Source organism: Euprymna scolopes, chromosome 22 (assembly GCF_053919585.1).
Source record: "Euprymna scolopes isolate OS-2025 chromosome 22, ASM5391958v1, whole genome shotgun sequence".
Lineage (NCBI taxonomy): Eukaryota > Metazoa > Mollusca > Cephalopoda > Sepiida > Sepiolidae > Euprymna > Euprymna scolopes.
The window spans coordinates 98,930,947-98,951,619 of NC_136503.1; the positions used below are offsets into that span (position 1 = coordinate 98,930,947).

At 34.4% G+C, this 20,673-nt stretch overlaps 1 protein-coding gene across 1 annotated transcript in view; it reads left to right on the forward strand.

Moving 5' to 3' along the window:
- LOC145243567 (uncharacterized) overlaps positions 1–20,673 on the forward strand; it is a 177,668-nt gene that overhangs the window by 108,609 nt on the left and 48,386 nt on the right. The window contains exons 2-3 of the mRNA XM_080106549.1: positions 15,096–15,147; positions 18,837–19,112. Of these exons, the coding sequence (XP_079962675.1) occupies positions 15,096–15,147; positions 18,837–19,112 (328 nt within the window). The remainder of the gene's footprint in view (positions 1–15,095; positions 15,148–18,836; positions 19,113–20,673) is intronic.

A 20,673-nucleotide genomic window follows, 5' to 3' on the forward strand; every position in this document is an offset into this window, starting at 1 on the left:
GACTTAACCCAGTAGTATAAACCCCCCCCCCCCATGTTAAGAAAGCCTTTTGGAATAAACACACCAACCTCCAGATGTTAAGGATGGCTTCCAAGGTGGGTGTGTGTTTATTTTGAAAGCTGTTCTTAACATGGGGAGGTTGGGGGTGTTTATACTAAGCTGGGTTAGGTCATAAAAAATGTCCTCTTTCTTTCTTTGGTCCATTGACAAAAGGAGGATGGACCTGTAAAATCACCCTTGTCCGTTAGTCCATCTGCACTTTTCTCAATAACTATGCTTTGGAATTTTTTGAAATTTTGCACAAACATTAAACATGATGTTAGTAAAAAGTAACAGAATGGATTTTCCGGAAAAACTCTGGTTACCTCCCCAGGGGTGTCTTTCAGGTTAAAATGGTTAAAATTGACACTTTTGTGCTTATTTAAAAAAAAAAAAATTGATTCCTTGGATTTTTATAAAACTTTCTGAAAAGTTGTAACTAACTGATTTCTATATAATTTTGTTTGTCTATACTTCGCTATAACTCCTGGGGTTCTTTTAGGGCTAATAAAAACACTCCATTTTTGGGACGATTTTACCATATTTGTCCAAAATTCTCTGTGAATGTCTATTTAGCAGTTTTGCATGGTGCTGAACTCAAATTTAAATATTTTAAGGCCTGGGGACTTTTGGGCTAAATGGCGGGGGGGGGGGGAAATGATGGACCTGGTCATTTCTTTTTTTTTTTTTTTGCATGGTGCAGAACTCAAATTTACATATGTTAAAGCCTAAAACTGGACCGTTTGTTCATTTTTACCAGGATTTGATGTCCCCTGGGAACTTTTGGAGCTAAATGGCCGAGGGGAGGGACAGCAATGCTAAACTTATTTTTTTTATGCCTCGTTCACTGTGCATTCACGGGGGACCATGCATGTTTTACTTGTTTTCTTCCAATTTTTGTCCGTCTCGAAATTTAACTGCTGATAACCTTAAAATTGTCTTAACGTCTCATAAATTATGGCAACTTATTTTCGATATTCCACCATGTTAACATGCATAAGTAAAAATAAAATATACGCAACGTCTTAACACTCGATAATCGCACAAAAATAAAATTAAATCAACTTCTACACATAATGCAATTCTGCCAAATTCTCTAACCTCTTTAACATGCCTGGTTACCTCTCACTTTGCCATAAGGATTCTGACGAACATATGCATGGACTTGGAGTCTAGATTCGAAACACCCTCCCCTTGACTATAGAATCAGAACTACAATTAGACGACGAGGCCTTTATGTGCTTTAGACTGAAGCTGAAACATAGCGTTAGCTACTTATATTTTCTGTACCGCTCTTCCTCAACCCAGGACTGTACTCTAATCGACCAATTCTCTGACAGCATAGATACAGCACTCTCCTTTGATATTAGTGCACAAGTACATGTATTTGGTGAGGTTAATGTCCACCACAATAATTGGCTTGGATTCTCTACTTACAGACGTAGCTGGTAGCATAACACATAGCTTCTCATTCCCTATCACAGACAATTAGGTTTCCGACATGTTTCCCAGACCAGCAAGATCAACAACTTCACTTCTAGATCGATTTCTGATCACTGTTCCTGATGATGATGTGTGACATATGATGCCCATAGCCTATCGGAAATGCTGATCACGGCTGTGATGATGGTTGAAATCACCCTAAATTCTCGACCCAAAGCTGAAGAGCCATTGCTCAAAATGACAAAGTATTATAAGAAGGCTGACTGGGAAGCCATCGGGGATCTCATCAGAGACGCCCCATGAGGAAATATCTTTTCTCTTTCTGCTGAACAACGTGCGAATTAGACGACTGACTGGTACAAAGCAGCAATTAAAGCTCATGTTCATATGCGGAAGTTCTATAGGAAACCCCACTCTCGCAATTCGTTTACTTCTACTTGTGCAGCTACCATTGCTCAAAGGCAGCATGCATACTGAAGATTTATCCAACATAAGTCCAGTACAAACAGACAAAAGGTTATAGAAGCTAGAAGTAATTGTAAGAAAGAAATAGCGATAGCTAAGAGAGAATATACCGAAACCACCAGAAAATGTACCAAAGCGCAGAAATTAGAAACTTGTGATTTCTGGAAAATCTACAACAGTGTAGTAAATAATGGGTAATCAACAATTTCTCCACTATCCAACAATCATGAGGTTGTTTGCACGGCAACCGAGAAGGCTAATATGCTTGGCAGTCGGTTTGCTTCAAGCTCTACATTAGACCTAGCAAACCACTCCCTCCTGATTTTCCTTTGCAGACTGACACCACACTAGATGATCTGAAAATCACTCTTCTCAGGTGCAGGATATCATAAAATCTAGACACCTCCAAACATATGAACCCAATCTTATCCTGGCTGTACTATTAAAAAAAATGCTTCGCTGAGGTTGCTCCAGTCCTCTCCAAACTTTGCAGCAAATACCTTAATGAATCTTGCTTTCCTGACTGCTAGAAAACTGCTTCTGTGGTACCAGTTTACAAAAATTCTGGTGAAAGAACTCATTAATTTATTGCCCATTAGCCTTTCCTCGCTCTCTTTGCCCAAATATTTGAGTTCATAATCAATCAAGCTCTAGTCCATCACCTTACAGTTGCTAAACTTCTGACTGACCGATAATATGGGTTTAGGTAACTGTAATCGTATATACCATACACTGGACAGAGCAGGGGAGAGTAGGGCAGTAGCCCTAGATATATCAAAGGCTTTTGACAGGGTATGGCACGATGGTCTTCGGTCTTCTCAGAAAAATCAAATCATAAGGTACTTCTGGACAAATGCTTAACATAATTAAATCCTTAAATAAAAGCAGAATCCAGGTTGTCCTTGATGGTCATACATCTAAATAATTTCATATAAATGCGGGTGTACCTCAGGGGTCGATCCTTGAACCGTTATTATTCCTGATATTCATAAATGACCTTCCTGATAAAATTGTCTCTGAGATAGGTATATTTGCTGATGACCCCACGCTGTATAAAACGCACAAGGGGAAAACAAATTAAGACATATCTAAGGCGATGGCAGAAACACTAGAGGAAAACCTCCAATCTGTAGTGGAATGGGGACAAAGATGGATGGTCACATTCAATACTGTTTGTCTCCTTCAATAATTACGAGAAGCCGTCTCGACCATTAATATCTATAGCTAAAGATACATTATCTGACAGTATTTCTTTCAAACTCCTTGGCTTAACGTTCACAGGGAACGTGAATTGGAAAGGATACATTGAGAGCATTGCCAAGACTGCTGCGAAGAAGGTGGGCTCTCTCTACCGTGCTAGAAAGTTACTTATGCTTGAAAATATCCTGTACCTCTACAAGGCCACCATTCATCCATGTATGGAGTATTGTTGTCACATCTGGGCTGGTGCATCTGCTACTAGTCTCTCGCTTCTGGACAGTTCAAAAGAGTCGCCAACCTGATAGGTCTTGAACTGTTATCTAAGCTTCAGCTTCTGTCCTACCAATGAAATGTTGCATCTCTCTGCCTGTTTTACAAGTATTTTAATGGTGGATACTCTGACCAACTACAAGCCCTTGTACCGCTTTGACGTAAATACCTTCGTCAAACCTGACAAGCAGCAAAGTTCCACCCCTGCACAGTAGAGATCCCTAGATGTAAGAAGGCTACTCTAATAGTTTCTTTCCAAGAACTACTAAACTTGGGATTTCCATTGTGCATTTCTGTTTCCCCGACTGTACTGACATGCAGAAGTTCAAGTGTAACGTGAACAGACATCTTGCTGCTCAACTCCCTATGTATCCCTGCAACTTATGTCCCTGGTAGTAGCCTCCTACATCAAAATGGCACTGTGCGTTGTTTGTGGTGAAAATGTAATAAAAACAAAACAAAAAAATATATACAGCCTCTTTGAAATCTTGATAATCATTAAAAATTATTAAAATTTGAAATCTTGATAATCATTAAAAATTATTAAAATTTGAAGTCTTGATAATCATTAAAAATTATTAAAATTTGAAGTCTTGATAATCATTAAAAATTATTAAAATTTGAAGTCTTGATAATCATTAAAAATTATTAAAATTTGAAGTCTTGATAATCATTAAAAATTATTAAAATTTGAAGTCTTGATAATCATTAAAAATTATTAAAATTTGAAGTCTTGATAATCATTAAAAATTATTAAAATTTGAAGTCTTGATAATCATTAAAAATTATTAAAATTTGAAGTCTTGATAATCATTAAAAATTATTAAAATTTGAAGTCTTGATAATCATTAAAAATTATTAAAATTTGAAGTCTTGATAATCATTAAAAATTATTAAAATTTGAAGTCTTGATAATCATTAAAAATTATTAAAATTTGAAGTCTTGATAATCATTAAAAATTATTAAAATTTGAAGTCTTGATAATCATTAAAAATTATTAAAATTTGAAGTCTTGATAATCATTAAAAATTATTAAAATTTGAAGTCTTGATAATCATTAAAAATTATTAAAATTTGAAGTCTTGATAATCATTAAAAATTATTAAAATTTGAAGTCTTGATAATCATTAAAAATTATTAAAATTTGAAGTCTTGATAATCATTAAAAATTATTAAAATTTGAAGTCTTGATAATCATTAAAAATTATTAAAATTTAATACTGAAACCCTTAAAATTTTAATACGGTGAACTCTAACAAAAGGTTTTGAGAATTATTGGCATTTTAACACGCATTGCTTACTCTTTCCTTGCGCAGACGGAACTCCCATAAAATGGAAACAAACACATGTTGCTCTTTCCTTAAACGGACGAAACGCTCCTAAAATGTAAACACAGCATTGGTTTGGGACTGTAAATATGCACAAAATACCGACACGCCACTACCCCCCCCCCACACGCACACATCCAAAAACGGCCATTAAAATAAACTTGTTTTATGGATACCAATACTTAATTTTCGATTTTTGATCTATTATCAAAACTTAATAATGCTGTTTTTTTTTTTTTTGTTTTGCACTTTTTAGTTCTGTTGTCGATTAAATTTAATTTTATATTTTTGACTGATTACCTGGGCATCAAAGCTGTGACTTATGTCGACACTTTCTTTTTAGAAATGATTAAATGTTTTCAGATAAGTTAAAACACAAAAAATATTATGCAGTAGGTTTCTACGTACATTGTATTGTTTATAGAAATACTTATTTGTTTTTCATTTTTTTTTTTTTTTTTTTTACCACTTTAACTTTCCGTGAAGTATTTTATTATTTAAAAGATGTGCTAGAGCTACTTTTAGAAAAAAAATTCTCGCAGTATATCGAGAAGAAAAACGATGGCCGACTTGAAATGAAATATCTACCTCTGTTTTTGCTCAGTCTAAAAGGTTAATGAATGCTTTCTTTAGAATTTACTGGTACCTGCAAGTTATCACCCAAAACCAACACTAGTCGCCAGTAACCAGTGGCTTCCATTAGCTGCCACTGGAAACCAATGCCTGACAGTGGGAGCCAGATTATTTCATTTGTGTCCACTATTTTCCAAGGACAGCAGTGGTCACCAGGAACAACCGTAGTTTGATTTGTTTTCAAGGGAGGTTCTTTAACGATTCTGTTCTGGATCTGCCATGCTTCCACTGGGTCAACGCTGGTTAATGGGTCCTGCGAGTTAGAAATAATTTCGAATGCAAAATATGAGGGTCATTGAGTAAGGTGGAGATTGGGTCAAAAGAATACTTAATAAGAGTAAAGATACAGATTATAATTAAGGAAATTAAGGACTGAAGATAGGAAATGAAACATAGGAATTACAGATGGGGATTAATGACATAAGGGATAGAAAAAATGGGTATAAAAGGGGAATAGAGTATAAAACTATTTCTACAATTATATAAATGCAACTTTGTCCGTGCGTGTGTTCGTTTCTTATAGACTCTGAAACGACTGAACAGATTTTCTTTAAAATTTACAGAACTTTAGTGTAGAAGTCTGGGATTGATCTTAAGTTTTGTCGTAGAATACCCCTCGGTAATTACCGATAATTGATAATCAAAACCGTTATTTTAATTTAGCTATCATCGGCAAAGCCGTTGTTTTCATGCCGTTGCTTAGCAACGATGATAGAACAACGGGCCGTGAAAATTCTACTGTCGGTAAGTTGATAGCGTATTTTTTTTTTTTATTTTCTTTCGTTAACTGGAAAGAAGTTTATATAAAATAATTTTATAAAAGAAACAGTAGGTTCTCTAGAGTGAAATGTAGAATAACATATATTTTGGACTAAGTTACTGCATGGAGGCATGTGGAGCTTTCTTCCGGGCGACTTTCACGGATTTCGATGATAATAAAATAATAGCAGTATGAAATGTTCGTTGATCATCATTCAATCCCGGGCAATGTTGGGTCTCCCTGTTAGTTTAATAAAAATGAGAAAAAAGTGAATACAAAAATAAAACAAAAAACTCTCGGAAATAAAAATGAATGATAAACAAAAATGAATGATAAATAAAAATGAATGATAAATAAAAATGAATGATAAATAAAAGTGAATGATAAATAAAAGTGAATGATAAATAAAAATGAATGATAAATAAAAATGAATGATAAATAAAAATGAATGATAAATAAAAATGAATGATAAATAAAAATGAATGATAAATAAAAATGAATGATAAATAAAAGTGAATGATAAATAAAAGTGAATGATAAATAAAAATGAATGATAAATAAAAATGAATGATAAATAAAAACTAAACCAAACAATAAATAAACAATAAAAATAAAACCTAAGCTCAGAAATGCAGAAAAAAACCCAAAAAACTTCGACACTTACATTGCGTCATCAGCTTCAGGTTAGAAGCGTAATTTAAAAACAAAAAGAAAAGGAGTATTTCAGGTAATAAATAATATATATGGTAGCTTCCTTTTAGTCTTGTGGCAAGAGTTGCACAATCTCAATCACACTTCTCCTTCCTCTCCAGAGTCGGCGTTGTTAAATAACAGTGGCAAGTGGAGGTTCAGGACGACCGGAAACAATGCCGAGATAAGCGGAGTACAGCGCCTAGATTTCCAAAATATTCACCCATCTCGTACTAGCCAAGTTCAATATTGCTTAACTTCGGTAATCTGACAGGAACCAGCGTGTCAACATTATTATGCTGCGTGCGTGTGTGTGTGTATATATATATATATATATATATATATATATATAATGTACACAGGTGAATATGTAGGTGTTTCAGAAATTGCGTGAAAAATAGTGAATAATTCCACCCCATCTTTCCAAGCTTATAACTCCTCGAAAAATGTAATTCAAGCCCTAATTTTTTTTCAATTAAAGGAGAAAGGACCAAGGTTTCATTAAAAAAAAACAAACAACGTGGTCTTTTTATAAAAAAGGTTTTAAACTTCGGACTTTATAGGTAAATTTAAAAAAAAACACTAATTTTTTTTTGTTTTAAATTTGAATATATTATTTATTGACCTTTTCTCTTCAATTTGTGATATATAACACTTTGGTGAGTAAATTAATTATTTACTTTTTAATAGACATTTCAAAATGGGAGGCGTGAATTATTCGACCCCCTGTCTTTCCAAGCTTATAACTACTCGAAAAATGTAATTCAAGCCCTAATTTTTTTTTTTCAATTAAAGGAGAAAGAACCAAGGTTTCATTAAAAAAAAAACAAAAACAAAAGAAAAAACGAACAACGTGGGTTAAAAACAAAAAGGTTTTAAACTTGGAACTTTAGAGGTAAATTTCTAAAAAGCACTACTTTTTTTTTTTTTTTTTTTTTAAATTTGAATATATTATTTATTGACCTTTTCCCTTCAATTTGTGACATATAAAACTTTGGTACATGAATTAATTATTTACTTTTTAATAGACACTGGAAAATGGGGTGGGGGGGGGTGAATTAAAAAAAAACGTTTGTCTAAAATATTATATTCGGTTTATTGGAAAGAGCATAAAATTTCACATTGACCCTGAAAATATTGTAAAAATAGAATCAATAGAAAAATTTTGATAGATTTTTAAAGTTTAAAAATTGAAAAATATCGAGTTCGTAAAATTCATTACTGTTTTTTTTTTAAAATAAAAAAAAATATTTCTATTACTTTTAAAACCACTTTAATAGTTTATTTTTGAAGTATAATCCATAAAGAAATAAACACCCCACTCTTAAAAGAGAAATTACGAGTTTTTTTTATATTTTATTCGCAGTTTCGTGTTAGGGGTGTCAAAAATTCCTACAAAAATTCTGATACACCTAGTGTATATGTGTGTATATTAATATATAGTGGTAAGTAGAAACAAAAAACAGGATGCTAAAACTCATATTAAAATTGTCCGCAAACGTAGATTAAATAGAAACTTCTGTTTGAAAATTCCGTACTGATTCCCGAGCTCAAAAAAAAAAAAAAAAAAAAAAAACCCTGAAGACGGCTGGCAGTTACCTCAATTGAAACGTGAAAATACGAACCAAGTAGTCTGAATGCTACGTGCCATTATATTTGTTTCGATGGGAACCTGTTCTCTTGCGTTTTGTGATGAAGCTTCTTATCTGCAAAATGTTCTTCATCTGCCCACGTTCCACATGATTGGCTAAGCACTCGGCGATGGGCAGATGCAAACAATGTGCGTGTGTGCAATAACCCGTATCGTTGGCTGTAGTAGGTAGGTGCAGGTTGGTGCATCCAGCTGCACAAGTGGAAGGGACGTGATTGATTATTTGGTGTCCGGCGTTTGTATTCACTGCGGCACCCACTCAAAAGTCGGTGGCTCCATTGTTGTTGTTGTTGTTGTGAAATGTGAATGAAAATCCATTAACTCCCCCCCCTCCTCGCCCCGTTCATCTGAAGTAATTCCATTTTAGAGTTGAAGTGTATTTTTATTGACAGATGTGACTATAGCCATTTGGAATGTGCTCGTTCTATCTCCCTCTGTTTCTACTGTTATTTGTCGCTTTATCACTCTTCCTCTCTCTCTCTCTCTCTCTCTCTGTATCTTTCTCTCTCTCTCTGTATCTTTCTTTCTCTCTCTGTCTGTGTCTTTCTCTCTATCTTTATCTTTCTCTCTATCTTTATCTTTCTCTCTATCTTTATCTTTCTCTCTATCTTTATCTTTCTCTCTATCTTTATCTTTCTCTATCTTTATCTTTCTCTCTATCTTTTTCTCTCATTCTGTATCTTTGTTTTTTTTTCTCTCTCTCTCTGTCTCTCTGTCTTTCTCTGTATCTCTTTCTATCTCTCTTTATCTCTTTATCTCTCTCTTTCTGTATGTATTTCTACCTCTCTGTATCTTTCTGCATATCTCTCTGTAAATATATATATAATCTTCCCCTCTCCCTGTATCTCTCTCTCTCTCTCTGTCTTTAAAAAAAAATGATTTAAAGAAGGAACAGACTGATTTTGACCAAAGGTAACATCCTTATACAGCCTAACATCACAAGTGTATTTCGGAAGTTTTATTACCGCACAAGCAGACGTACCTTGTGTATAAAATCAACAGTAGGTTCTTTGATATGACTGGGGTTTTGAAACGTTTAAAGTAAATGTTTTTTACAAAAAGAGTCACTATTTATCAAGGCCTGGAGGCAACTCAAGGATAAAGGTTAATGAGTGTACAGTAGTCAAGGGGAACATGTCGGTCATCATTATTAGTGGAAATTTGGTAAATTGGATTACTTAAGGGGATGGCTCATCAAGAATTTGTTTACGTTGGACTTGAAGACAACCATATTGTAGTCAGTTAGAAAGCAGGAAAACGGAAGACAATTCCACAGCTATGCGGTTCTAAGAAAGAAGCTTTGTTCATGGAATCTACGTTCAGGTTTAGGCACAGATAAAGCGTGGGGGAAATTATTGACAGTGTTTTCAGCTAGACGGGTGTTTTTCGTGAAAGTCAGGCCTGGGGGGGAGCATAGGCTGGAGCTCAGCTGAGCACTTGCCATGAAAATAACGATAAAGCAGAGACAGGCTTGCGATGTCTCTTCTGTGGGAAAGAGTTTCCAGGGAAGAGAAAAGGGCATCTCCCACTAGATTATGGAGTCTATTTTGAACTCGGTCAAGGCAGGATAAGCTGCTTCTAACAACTCCTGCCCAGATGTGGCAACAGTACTCCATCCTTGGACGCACTTGGCTCTTATACAGGTAGAGAATTTCATCAGCAGTGAGATATCTACTGGAGCGGTAGAACGATCCCACCATTTTTCCAGCAGCTTTGGCAACAAATTTGATGTACGTGTTCCATCTCAGATCAAAAGTAAAGGTCAAGCCCAGAAGTTTGTCAAAACATGGAGCCTTCTCAAGGCGAGAGCCATTCATTTCAATTGATGCCAGATGGGGATCAGAGCGTTGATAATGGAAAGATAGAAGTTTGGTCTTAGATGCATTAAAATTAACCAGACACCTTTTTCCCCATTGCACCAAGTGCTCAAGATCAAAGGAGAGAGAATCAGAATTTGGTCATTTGCGGCCTTTCAAGTGTTGCCATAAATGGTAGTGTCGTCAGCATAAATTTCTACAAATGATTTTAGAATGTGATTTAGGAGATCATTAATGTAGATCAGAAGGAGAGTTGGGCCCATGATGGATCCCTGAGGGACTCCAGCATTGATTTTGTGAGCTTCAGATTTTTGCCCATCAACCACTATTCTTATGAACCTATCGGAGAAAAATGATTTAATAATTGAAAAGACGTTTCCAGTTATACCGTAGCTGGAGATTTTGTGGAGTAGACCTTTATGCCACACCCCATCAAAAGCCTTTGATATATCAAGGGCAATTGCCTTAGAAAGGAAGCCTCAGTCGAGAGATTCGCTAATCCTATGAGATGTAACTGTTAACACATCAGCTGTAGATCTAGCAGGATAGAAACCATATTGCATGTCACTGACGAGGTTATTTTTGCTTTTTAAATTTTAATTCAAGCCGTTATATATAAAAATAATTTAATAAAGTCAACAGTAGGTTCTCTACAGTGCAATGTAGATTTACAATATATTGTAGACTAGATCAATGTGGAGATGTGAAGTTTCATCAAGATGGGTTCTAGACTAGAGCAGGCAATCAATCGACTTGATCGAATAAATGGGAGATTTCACAGATTTCGATGACAAACGTATTGGAAGTTTGGAAGATTTGTTGATCCTCACACAATCCTGGGCCACGTTGAGTCTCCCTGCTAGTATGTATGTATGTGTGTGTGTGTGTATACACAGCCTCTGCTTATATCTGTCTCCCTGGAAAGTATGTCCCGCACGCTGCTGACATTCTATAACACATGTATATATCTATATACTAACAGAATAGCTTGTGTGTTATTTATTTTGTGTGTCACGCCTACATCCGAGTGACTGTCGTTTAATTGTTATGGACTTCCGTTTCTTGTAATAAATAATTTTACCAAGAATTCTTCACAAGTTTTGGTTTTGATTTCGATTATAGCTGAAGGAACTGAAGTTCCTATTTACAATGCCTCCCCACGGGACAGAGTTAGACACCAGGGTCGTTTTTTAACATGGAGAAAAAGAATAAAAATAAAAATTGTCTCAGTCGTGAAGGATTGCGCACACATATATATATTTTTTTATAAGTTTTGGTTTCGATTTAAGCTAATGTATCCAAGTCATATGAATATACTTTTATTTTTGAAATTGCAAATTTATGATATATAAAAATCGATAGAACAGTAACTCTATAATACGAAATCTGCAAGAATTAAAATGTCATATTTAAGCGTACTTTACGACCGGGCTATGCCGGGCGTCCTTGTTAGCTTAGATAAATACTTTTGCAGTTTCTAAGTCATCTATTTTTTTTATAAGTAATTTTACCGAGAATTCATAAGTTTTGGTTTCGATTTCGATTATAGCTGAAGGAACTCAAGTTATATATACATATATATTTTTCAGAAGTTTTGGTTTTGGTTTCAATTCAAGCTGATGTCCCCAAGTCATGAATATGTTTTTTTTTTTTTTTTGAAATCGCAAATTTATAATATATAAAAATCGATAGAACAGTAACTCTATAATACAAAATCTGCAAGAATTAAAATGTCATATTTAAGCGTACTTTACGACCGGGCTATGCCGGGCGTCCTTGTTAAAAATCGATAAAACAGTAACTTTGTAATAATGACGTGATATTGTAGACAAACACAGATGGATATTGATGAAGGATTTTATTATTTATTATTGAATTAAAAAAATCATTTTTCCGAATTAGTCCACTGGGTAAATTACTCGTCGTAATATATAGAGGATTGATTTTATAATGATACATCTGCGATTTCATCTTTTGAAATCAATTAAAATATCATGTATTGTACGACCGGGCAATGCCGAGCGTCCAGCTAGTATTTTTATATACTAGCATGGGTACCTGGCATTGCCCAGGTTGACATGAAGTTCCGTTTGACCATACCTAAGGATATTAACCATTTTCATCTTGGGCAACAATTGCAAAAATAAAAGAACGGATAAAAACATGTAAATGTAATCGTCCAAAAAAAGAAGTATGTGATACCCTAGGTGTATCAGAATTTTTGTAGGAATTTTTGACACCCCTAACATGAAACTGCGAATAAAATATAAAAAAAACTCGTAATTTCTTTGTTAAAAGTGGGTTGTTTATTTTCTTTATGAATTATACTTCCAAAATAAACTATTAAAGTTGTTTTAAAAGCAATATTTAATATGTTTTAAGTAATATTTAATATGTTTTAAAAGTAATATTTTTTTTTTTTTTTTAAAAACAGTAATGAATTTTCCGAACTCAATATTTTTCAATTTTTAAACTTTAAAAATCTATCAAAATTTTTCTATTAATTCTATTTTTATGATATTTTCAGGGTCAATGTGAAATTTTATGTTCTTTCCAATAAACCGAATATAATATTTTAGACAAACGGGTTTTTTTTAATTCACGCCCCCACCCCCCATTTTCCAGTGTCTATTAAAAAGTAAATAATTAATTTACTCACCGAAAAGTAAATAATTAATTTACTCACAAATTGAAGAGAAAAGGTCAATAAATAATATATTCAAATTTAAAACAAAAAAAAATGTAGTGTTTTTTAGAATTTTACCTGTAAAGTTTGAAGTTTAAAACCTTTTTTTAAACCACGTTATTTGTTTTTTCTTTCTTTTCTTTTTTAATGGAACCTTGGTCCTTGCTCCTTTTAATTGAAAAAAAAAATTAGGGCTTGAATTACATTTTTCGAGGAGTTATAAGCTTGGAAAGACAGGGGGTCGAATAATTCATGCCTCCCATTTTGAAATGTCTATTAAAAAGTAAATAATTAATTTATGTACCAAAGTCTTATATATCACAAATTGAAGAGAAAAGGTCAATAAATAATATATTCAAATTTAAAACAAAAAAAAATTAGTGTTTTTTTTTTTAAATTTACCTATAAAGTCCGAAGTTTAAAACCTTTTAAAAAAAAAAAAACACATTGTTTTTTTTTTTTTTGTTCTTTTTTTTTTAAATTAAACCTTGGTCCTTTCTCCTTTAATTGAAAAAAAAATTAGGGCTTGAATTACATTTTTTGAGGAGTTATAAGCCTGGAAAGATGGGGTGGAATTATTCACTATTTTCACAAAATTTCTGACACACCTAGTGATACCCTATTTCGGCACAAGGGATACAAAGAGAATAAACTATTCTCCGGATATTGAGCACTTTTTGTTGTCTGTGTGTTAAAAAGACCCCCCCCCCCCCAAAATAAATCCAAACAACTTTTGTTTCAATAAAAATAGCAGCGAGTGCCCAAACGACTGAAAAAAATTTTTTTTCTTAAATTAGCCAAACGTGTGCATAATATGCGTTTTTTTTTTTTTTTTTTAAATTTAAAAAATGTTTTTATAAAGGCACGTCTTTCACTGGCTTTTGTTTTTTCGTAAAGAAAGGAAAATTGTCGGTTTGCTTTTTGGAGGGGGGTCTTTTTCGATTTGCTTTTTTTGAGGGGGGAGGGCTTTTTTTGTTTCTAAAAGTGTGGCTAAAGATTGAATTCGAAGCGGCCAAAGTTTTTGTATAGCTGTTTCAAGAATATTAAAAATAAAGAAATGAAATTTTTTTTCAGTTTATTCATGTTTTTTTTTGTTTTTGTTTTTGTTTTTGAATATTTAAAAAAACAAATATTTTTCTGTCTACACGGAATTATTTTTTCAAGGTAGAAACTTATTGCGATTACCAAATTATTTTATTTGGTGAAGAGTTTATTCTTATGTTTCTAGGGGGAGATAACTCTACGTCTTTAAAAAAGTCGATGTCAAAAATAATTCCAAATAAACTAAATATATTATTAATTAAATTATTGGTTAAAATTTATTAAATAACAATTTTAAATAGAACACTTAAAACGATTCTCTCGCTAAAAACAAACTAACGTTCCGCTATTTAGTAGAATCGATTTTCCTTAATGCAAATGAGGTGACCTCTTAGTTGTATATTTTGCAAGAATCATTCTCTATATAGAAATAAATGAAAGACGAATGTAGTGGACCTTTTGTATATATTAATGAAATTGTGAACAGACAGACAGACAGGAATACGAATTTATATAGATAGATATGCTCAATAATAACTAGAGCTATATACAGGGTGGAACGATAAAATTGTCGCCCTAAAGAAAACAACTTTATTTTAAGTATTATTGAAAAAAAATCAATTCGGGTAACTTGATTATGTAGTAGAGCTGGCATTTATTCAATGTAACCGCCTTCAGTTTCAATCACTGCGTCGACACGGATCCGGAACTGGGAGCATGCCTTTTCTACAAGTGCTGGCGGTAGGTCGGCTAATACTCTATCGATGGCGGTGATCAGGCTGGTTTTGGTGTTGTGGGTTCTTTATTGAAGTGTTTACTTGAGGTGGCGGTTCATTAGGAATTTGTTTACGTTGGACTTGAAGACATCCAAGTTGTAGTCAGGTGGGAAGCAGGCAGACGGAACAGAGTTCTACATTTGCAGACATGATAGAAAGCTCCTATCATTCTTGGGATTTGTACATAACTGCTGTATTTATAATTTATTTTTACAAACATAAGCTTTATTTACTCTTTTTTTTTATGCCAAACATTTTTCTAACTTTGCTTCTTTTTTATTTTCTTATTTTTCAGCCGAGAGAAGAAGGGGAGCGAGAATTAATTTGTAAAGTGCACAAAGAACAGCGTAAGTTGTATTTCCGGTTTTTAATTCTGATTTGGCCAATTCTAAACAAAGTACCAGTTTGGTGTTTGGAATTAAATGTTTGCAGTTATTTGGATCTACCCAAACTTTATTTTCATTTGTTTGGACATGTCTCTCTTTGTTTTCTTTTATTTGGATGGTTTTATATATATATATTAGATTACTAGCAAAAGTACCTGTTGTTGACTGGGTTCAAAAACAGCCTACAGAAAATGGACTCTCATTTATGAAAGTATGATAGGATATGAAAAGGAAGGGTTGTTAAGAGATAGCTTCGAATTTGGGGGTATCAAAACCAAAGCAAAATATGATGAAAGTAAAAATAAAATAGATAAACACCATAATTTATTATACCATACCTGTTCATACTGAAACACTTATAACAATATCATGTGAATCTATATTAAAAAACCTTGTTAAACTTTGTGACATATTTCCATTCTGTGGAGGTCAGGAGCGAACGAACACCCCATAATTTTATTATACCATATTTTGTCAGACTGAAACATAATTATCAAAATATACTTACGCAGATAGATATGAAAAGTCTTTATTAAAGTTTGTGCCTATTTCCAATCTATGGAGGCCAGGCGCGAATGCAGACCCCACAATTTTATTATATCATCCCTATTTAAGTTAAAACATACTTATCAAAGTATTATTATGTACATCTATATCAAAAACACTTGTAAACGTTTTTTTTTTTTTTCATTTTTAAATTTTTTATTTCCATACTTTGTGGACCAGGCATGTACGCAGACCCCATAATTTTAATGAATCACCATTATGCTAGATCAAACATACCCATTTCTGTGTCTTGATACATCTATCATTATATGTGATCAGTTTTCTATAATAGTCAACCACATAGGAACCTATTCGTGACCAGACACACACACAAACATTCAGCTTTATATTATAGATTACATATATTGCCTGGTGGTAAAATACGCATGAATATTTTAATTCATACTTGCAGACATTGAATCAAGTACAATAACCATTAGGCCAGCTTGACACGACTTTAAAAAGTGTTTTCAAACCTACTTATTTTTAACATAAGGAATCTGTCATATGAACGATTCGCGCATGCACAGTCGTGAAACAGTTGACAAACAGATTAAAAATCCGATGACCCCCCCACACGTACCGATTTTTTTCAATTTTAACTGCTAAGCAGCCCTAACATCACAAGTGCATTTGGGAAGTTTTATTACCGCACAAGCTGAAAGTCTCGACATATAAAATCAACAGTAGGTTCTTTGATGTGACAGGGGCGCGTTTGAAATGAATGTTTCTGTTTAGAGCACAGTTGGCGCATGATATTTCACTTTTTTTACTTTAAACTTTAATTTAAGCCATTATACATGTATAAAAATAATTTTATAAAATCAACGGTAGGTTCTCTACAGTGCAATGTAGATTATAATGTATTGTGGAAGAAGTAATAGTAAGAGACGTGAGCTTTCTCCTCCCGGTGCACCATGATGGGTCCCCAACTAGAGCAGGCTATCAATTCATTTCAATGCAATAAAAATATAGTGTGGAATATTCGTTAGATCTTTATTCAATTCTGGGCAACGTCGGTTCACCATATATATATATTTTAATGTAGGTATTTAATTATTATAGTAAAAAAATAATTATGACAGCCCCTTTAAGAAATACGTTTCTTATCGTTGAGCACTTTCTGTTGAATAAAAGTCGGTCAATTTAGCTCTTATGCGTAGATCGTCGTATAACGATTTGATCACTGTCTGTCTGACGTAATGAACATTTAAATTAAAATGTTTAAAATTCAACGCTATTTCACACGATTAATGGTAGCCGAATGGATACGGCCTCCGCTAATCGAGCCAGAGATGTCTCGTGTCGCGGGGTTCGAATCGTTCGACTGGTAGTAATTGTGACACCCTGCACTGAAGAATCCCGAAAGGATGAAACACTAGTGTCTGTAGGTATTTAATTATTATAGTAAAAAAATAATTATGACAGCCCCTTTAAGAAATACGTTTCTTATCGTTGAGCACTTTCTGTTGAATAAAAGTCGGTCAATTTAGCTCTTATGCGTAGATCGTCGTATAACGATTTGATCACTGTCTGTCTGACGTAATGAACATTTAAATTAAAATGTTTAAAATTCAACGCTATTTCACACGATTAATGGTAGCCGAATGGATACGGCCTCCGCTAATCGAGCCAGAGATGTCTCGTGTCGCGGGGTTCGAATCGTTCAACTGGTAGTAATTGTGACACCCTGCACTGAAGAATCCCGAAAGGATGAAACACTAGTGTCTGTAGGTATTTAATTATTATAGTAAAAAAATAATTATATATATATATATATATTAATCCATTAAAAATGATCAAAAGTTACAGCTGTTCACTTACCAGGTTGACAAGAAAGTTCTTGCGGTTTATAATTTTTAAATTTAGATGAACAATCGACTCAAACAAAAATTTATTGATTGAAATAAGTACCGTCAGAATCAACTCACTTTTGCCAAGGTAAAACAAGTGTATCTATGCCAGTAACGTTAAAATCTTGCGTTCTGGTGATGAAGTGATTGAAACCATTTTTGCTATCACTTGGGTTTTTGAAGCATTTTTCACGCAGAAAGTTGTAGACATGCTTGAAAAAATGGTGGTACCTGTGGTCGGGCATTGTCGTGGAAGAGAATTGGGCATTTTCTGTTAACTAATGCTGGGTGTTGTTGTCGAAGTTTCTGATGCATTTCATCCATTTGCTGACAGTACTTCTTCGCCGTAATGGTTTCGCCTGCGTTCAAGAAACTGCAATGGATGAGACCGGTCACAAACCACCAAACAGTCAGCATGACCTTCGTTTTTGTGCAACTCTGGTTTCAGGAAGTGTCGTGGAGCTTCGTCAGTGTTTAACCACTGAGCTGAGCATCGCTGGTTGTCGTAAAGAACCCACTTTTCATCGCAAGTCACAACCCGATCGAGAAACAGATCATTCTTGTTGCGTAAAAGAAGGAAGATGACACTTTGTAACAGCATTTCTTTTGGTTGTCGTTCAATTCATGAGGTACCTATTTCTCAAGTTTTTTTGTCTTTTCAATGTCTTTACAGTGGTTGGAAATTGGTGTATACATTACGTCTAATTCAGAAGCAAGGTTTCGATCAGTTGTGTGTGGATTGGCTTCGACTAAGGCTCTTAATTGTTCTCAGCATCCGATGGCCAACCACTCTGCTCATCTTCAAGACTTTTGTCTACGCCACAAAATTTCTTAAACCACCATTGTGCTCTGCGTTCAGTAGTGGTTCCTGGGCCAAACGTTTCATTGATATCACGAGCAGTTTCAGCAGCTTTTTGGCCTAGCTTGAATTGAAATGAGAAAATTGTGCAAATTTGTTTTTTTTTTTTCAACTTGTATTCAATGCTCTGAAAAGAAGACACAATTTTTTTCAAAACGATTGTAATTTAAACAGTAAGATATAGCGGAAAACGCTCTTTAAAATGATATATAAAGTAAAGGTATTATAATGAAAACTTATTTGAAAATACAGGATTTGAAATCAAAATTACAAAGAACCTTCTTGTCAACTTTATAGAGATAAGAGAAGAGTGGGATACATGAAAGACTGTCGGGTTATGTTTGTGGCAGTTTCCGTCTTTTCACTTCCTGTTGTGCCGTTTTTTAATGCAGGTTGTCAAGATGTGAAGAAAGAACTTGAGCAGAATCGCAATTGGGGCAGTCGTTCCAGTTTCTCGATGCTAAATATTCCAGATTCAGTGAGCCCTACCATTTCCAATGTCACGTCTCCAAGCAGCAGCACAGACACCAACTTCCAGTCTACGGATTCTTCCGCTCGGCCTCAGATTGCTGGACTCACCATCCACGATGAGCAAAGATCATGTCCCAATGATTACCACAACACCAACAACTTTGTACTTAACTTCACACTGCTGTTACCCTCTGGTGGTAAGTCGTCTTCACTTTTTTTTTTTTTTTTTTTTTTTTTTTTTTTGTGACACAGTGATAGGTGTCGTCCAGGAAGGCAAGTGTGATATTGTGTGCCACCCTGATCCCAACATCACTGACCCATAACGTTGTGTGCTGTGGATTTCTCCTCCTTCGTCTTCTCTTCTGGTTCTGGCTGTGTCATCGTCTCTAACATTAGCAACTGTTGAGAGGGCACGCACAGGTTTGCAAATATAAATCAAGGTGTATCTGCATTTACCAACCTGCGATTTCCACAAAGTTTGCTCGGCAGCTTACAGAAATAACTGGAAAAAGTCAGCTGAATGTTCCTCAATTTTTAACGACCACGCTGTCTGTTTTTAGCCAATAAAAATTCTTAGAAGGCTATTTTATAAATTGGAAGAAATAAAAAAAAAAAATTAATTTTAATCGCTTGGTTTAAGGGTTAAGGTTTGTTTGTAATTTTGTTTTATTTCCATGTTTTTTTGTTTTTTTATCATTATGATTTTCTTGTAACAGTTTAATGTTTTGCAAACCCCTTCTGGTTATTCCCGTTAGCAGGTGAGCACATCCAAGAAACTTTGTGGAAACTGCAGTTTGGTAAATGCAGAAATATTAGAATAAAACAATTCAAACAAAAGAAAATATACTCCGACGCTTTCTGTAAATAGTTGTTGCATTCTGGGTGCGTGTGTGACACCATTGAGGGTACCTATTTACTATGCCTCCCCACGGGACAGAGTTAGACACCAGGGTCGTTTTTTAACGTGGAGAAAAGGTACAAAAATAAAAAAAATTGTCTCAGTCGTGAAGGATTGATCCTCCACTGAAAGAGAACAAGAAATGGGAGTGCAGCATCTGAAGAACAGATACTACACTTTGAGATATTAAATCCTTTATTCATGTTAAAAATACATTGACAATGAACAAAAAACTTAGGCACATGGCCAACTCAAAAGGGGGGATTGTGGGTGTCGTTGGTCATCCTTGTCACTCCAGAACTAAACAAAATCAAAAGTTTCTCCCAGCTAGTATCTTTCACCATAATACCACATTCACCCTTTCATACTGGGGGATATCCTACTTAACTCCCAATTTTTTTAAAACATTTTTTATTGACGTGTAAAAACAAAACAAAATAACAATAAAAATGGTACAATCTTGACCAAAAGGCCAAAAAGCTGTGTTCGTCAATCGGTTGATCAATTTGTTTCCCCCGTCTCCTCTAAGCCATGACCTGGCTCTGACACTGTCAAACTCAACACCATCATCAACTAGTGGGGGATACCCTTTTTTTTCTTCCCTGCAACCTCTTTCTCACAGAAGAGACGTTGCGAGCCTGTCTCTGCTTTTTTTTTTTAATGCAAGTGCTCGTCTGAGCTCCAATCTATGGTCCTCTCTTGCCAAACTTTAAAAAAAAAACACTCGTCTATCTATCAATAATTCCCCCCACTCTTTATCTGTGTCTAGACCTAAATGTGGATTCCATGAACAAAGTTTCTTTCTTAGAACTGCACACCTGTGGAACTCTCTTCTGTTTGCCTGCTTTCCAGCTGACTAC